Source organism: Phaethon lepturus, unplaced genomic scaffold (assembly GCF_000687285.1).
Source record: "Phaethon lepturus isolate BGI_N335 unplaced genomic scaffold, ASM68728v1 Scaffold54025, whole genome shotgun sequence".
Taxonomy (NCBI): Eukaryota; Metazoa; Chordata; class Aves; order Phaethontiformes; family Phaethontidae; genus Phaethon; species Phaethon lepturus.
In genome coordinates, this window is record NW_010539482.1 from 1 (window position 1) to 2,946 (window position 2,946).

Here is a 2,946-nt window from a genome sequence, read left to right on the forward strand (position 1 = left end):
CCGGCGGGTCTGTCAGCTTGTCGTGCTCACAGACACGTTTCTCAAGACTAATACCGGGGTGTCTGTTTGTTCATAGGAGCTAAACGGGTTCTGATGCAAGGAAAACGATGAAATTTGGTTGCCTTTCCTTCCGGCAACCCTATGCAGGATTGGTTTTAAACAAGGTCAAAACAGTGGAGACTCGCTGGCGTCCTTTGCTAGCAGACTACAAGAACTGCACCATTGCTCTTCATATAGCTGTTAAGGACTGGGAAGACGAAACATGGAGAACAATTCTTTTGAATAGGTTTGGTATGACACCAAAACAAGTGCAGGATTTGTTGGATAAAGGGGAAAAATTTGGCAGAGGAGTTATTGCAGGTAAGCAGCCTTGGATTGTATTTTCCAAGCAGGCTTTCAGTCCGTTAAACATTCAGTCAAATGCACGTCTGCTTTACACAGTTACGCTCATTGTAACATCGGTTTAACACTTACTTTGAAGGAGTGGGGCCTGAGTTGTGACTGGGGGAGTGTTTTGATTCCTTATCGCTGTAAGCTGAGGTCAGTGAGGGAACTTGTAAATAAAATTTATTCTTTTTTGTTGTGTTGGAAATGTGAAGTATCTTTGACCTCTAGGATAAAGAATTTTAGTCAGGCCTCTCTCCTAAAAACTTTAGGCTACGACTCCAAAGTCCATACAAGAAATAAAACAGATTTGTGCAAACTCATCATGCAGTAAGATAGTATAACAAGGGTTGTGTATTGTTTTGCTTCATGATAATAAATACCAGTTCCATACTTTTTGCATTTTGAGCTTAGGAACTCTTGCTGAAACCAGTTTACAGTATTCGTAGTCAATTGAAGTCATGACATGGCAGTGCTTTGCATGTCAAGTTAGAGTATTGCTTATTAAGTAATTAAACAGTATTACTTCAGTTCTACAAATGTTCCATGGCTCTTGTTATTTGAGCAGTGAAGCAGTTTTCTTCTGTCACACAAAGTTAGAATGGAGTGGTGTTCCTTCGCTTATATTGTGCTGAAATACATTGTATGTTGCTGCACTGTACACTTACAAAGTTTTCATCCAGCATTCATTTTGCACTCTCTTCTTGCAGGTGTCTTTTGTTACATCATCTCTCTTGCATTCTCATTTGAATATTTTTAGCTATTCCTGAACAACTAATTACTTCCATCACATATACTGAAAAACTGTTCCAGTTCTATAGTCATGAAAATTGTTAGGTACTAAGTAATATGCAGATTTGTAACCTTGACAGAAATTGCACGCTAAATTGTGGAGTAGGTATCAAAGTTTCTTTGATCTTTATTTTAACATTTTTAATCATGAAGCAATATAGAAATTCCCTTTCGTGACATTAAAAGGGTTCCAGAGAGCAGGAATTTCCATATAGTTTAATGATTTTAAAATGTTAATAGAACAGTGTCCTGATAGGAGCAGAGAGAGCTTACTTTTTAATGAAGCTGATTCAAGCCCAAATGTAGCTCAGGAGTTTTGGTAGCAGCTGTACTTCCTTAGATGCAGGCTTCTTTTAGCAGACTTTTATATCAGCGAGTTGTGAATATTATAACTGCATGCTTCACCTGTTCTTGACTGACCTAAGTTCAGACACATAGGCCATCTCCTGCAGTGAGTGACACTGGTTTAAGGTGTGCATATTTTATACTGTGTGCTTCTGGTAACAAACTAGCTGTTTTGTATGTCCTCTGGAAGGTATACTTCTGGAAGACTTTTCTATAGGAGACCAAATGGCCAACTAATTTTCTATTTTAATTTTATAATACAGGATTAATTGACATTGGAGAGACATTGCTATATCCAGAAAACTTGCCTCCTGAAAAGATTCTGGAGCTGGAAAACAAAGCTGTCCTCAGTAATCTAGAGCAGAAATACTTGACTGTTGTTTCCAATCCAAGATGGCTCCTGGAACCAATTCCTGCCAGAGGGGGAAAAGGTGTGTGGCAGGTGGACATCCCTGAAGAACTGATCCCTTCAGAAGTGTAGGTGTTGCCCCTCACTATTATTTTTCCTGCCTAAATGTGAACTTTTAATTCACAAGTCAGAATCTTGAATACCAGCAAGTTGTTCAGGATCCCCTTCCAAAACTAATTGTTTGAAGCAGCAAAGGCATTTTGAAGAACTGCTCTTTTGAGGCAAAACAAACAAGATGTAATTTTTATGACCATTACTGGAAATTATTAATGGGTTACTAGATTTTTCCTGTATAAATGCAATTTTTAAAAGTACATGGTTGATGTATTGCGTGCCAATTTAAAATGTAAATACAACAATATTATATGATGCATGCATTTCCAATTATATGAGGAAGAAAGTTTGTAGGACCCTTCAGAACAATAGTGCTTGAAAGCAAACTGCCATCATTAATATGATATCTGTCCCACAGCCCATTCCTAACCTTACAATTGTGGGATCTTTGAGAAGGAAAGCAGCTGAGATAAGGCCAGCCCTAGGAACTTCTCAAACAGTGGCAAAGATTTGCCAGACTAGGTTTCTGCACATGGTGTGTATTATGTACTGTAAATGTAAAACTCCCAGAAAGAACCATTTTCCTCATTCACAGGTTCAGGGACGGGGCGGACTCTGTGACCTGACAGGCATGGTAGAAAGGCCTTCATTAGAAAGAAGGTGCTTGTACAAAATTAAGTGAAGTGAATAATACAATTTCCCTTTCATTTAAGATGAAAAATATTAGTAAGCTTTGAAAATCTAATTCTGAATTAAAGACAATATGTGTGAAGAGTAACAAATAGAAGTCACTGATTTTGGTACTTTTTTTTTTAGAGTTTTTCAAAATTCACACCCTGCACTACAGTGAAAATCCTTGTGACTTTCTGGAGCAAGGGCCAAGGCCAGGTACAGCTATAAAAACAAGACAGGACAACTGGCAAAGGCTTTGTATTCAGATAGTTTATTGCAACACTGAGGAG

At 38.2% G+C, this 2,946-nt stretch overlaps 1 protein-coding gene across 1 annotated transcript; it reads left to right on the forward strand.

The window, feature by feature from the left end:
- The first annotated feature begins 107 nt into the window (after positions 1-107).
- Positions 108-2,027, forward strand: LOC104614675 (protein CXorf40A-like). Its single transcript, XM_010287126.1, has 2 exons — positions 108-360; positions 1,785-2,027. The coding sequence occupies exons 1-2, from the start codon at positions 108-110 to the stop codon at positions 2,000-2,002; spliced, it is 471 nt and encodes a 156-aa protein (XP_010285428.1). The 3' UTR covers positions 2,003-2,027.
- Positions 2,028-2,946: the final 919 nt, after the last annotated feature.

What these genes read in the sequence shown, in the direction of transcription:
- LOC104614675 (XM_010287126.1), top strand. Translation starts at nt 108, where the DNA reads ATGAAATTTGGTTGCCTTTCCTTCCGGCAACCCTATGCAGGATTGGTT. An exon ending in TGGCAGAGGAGTTATTGCAG is followed by an intron (nt 361 to 1,784) that starts GTAAGCAGCCTT and finishes TTTATAATACAG; the next exon opens with GATTAATTGACATTGGAGAG.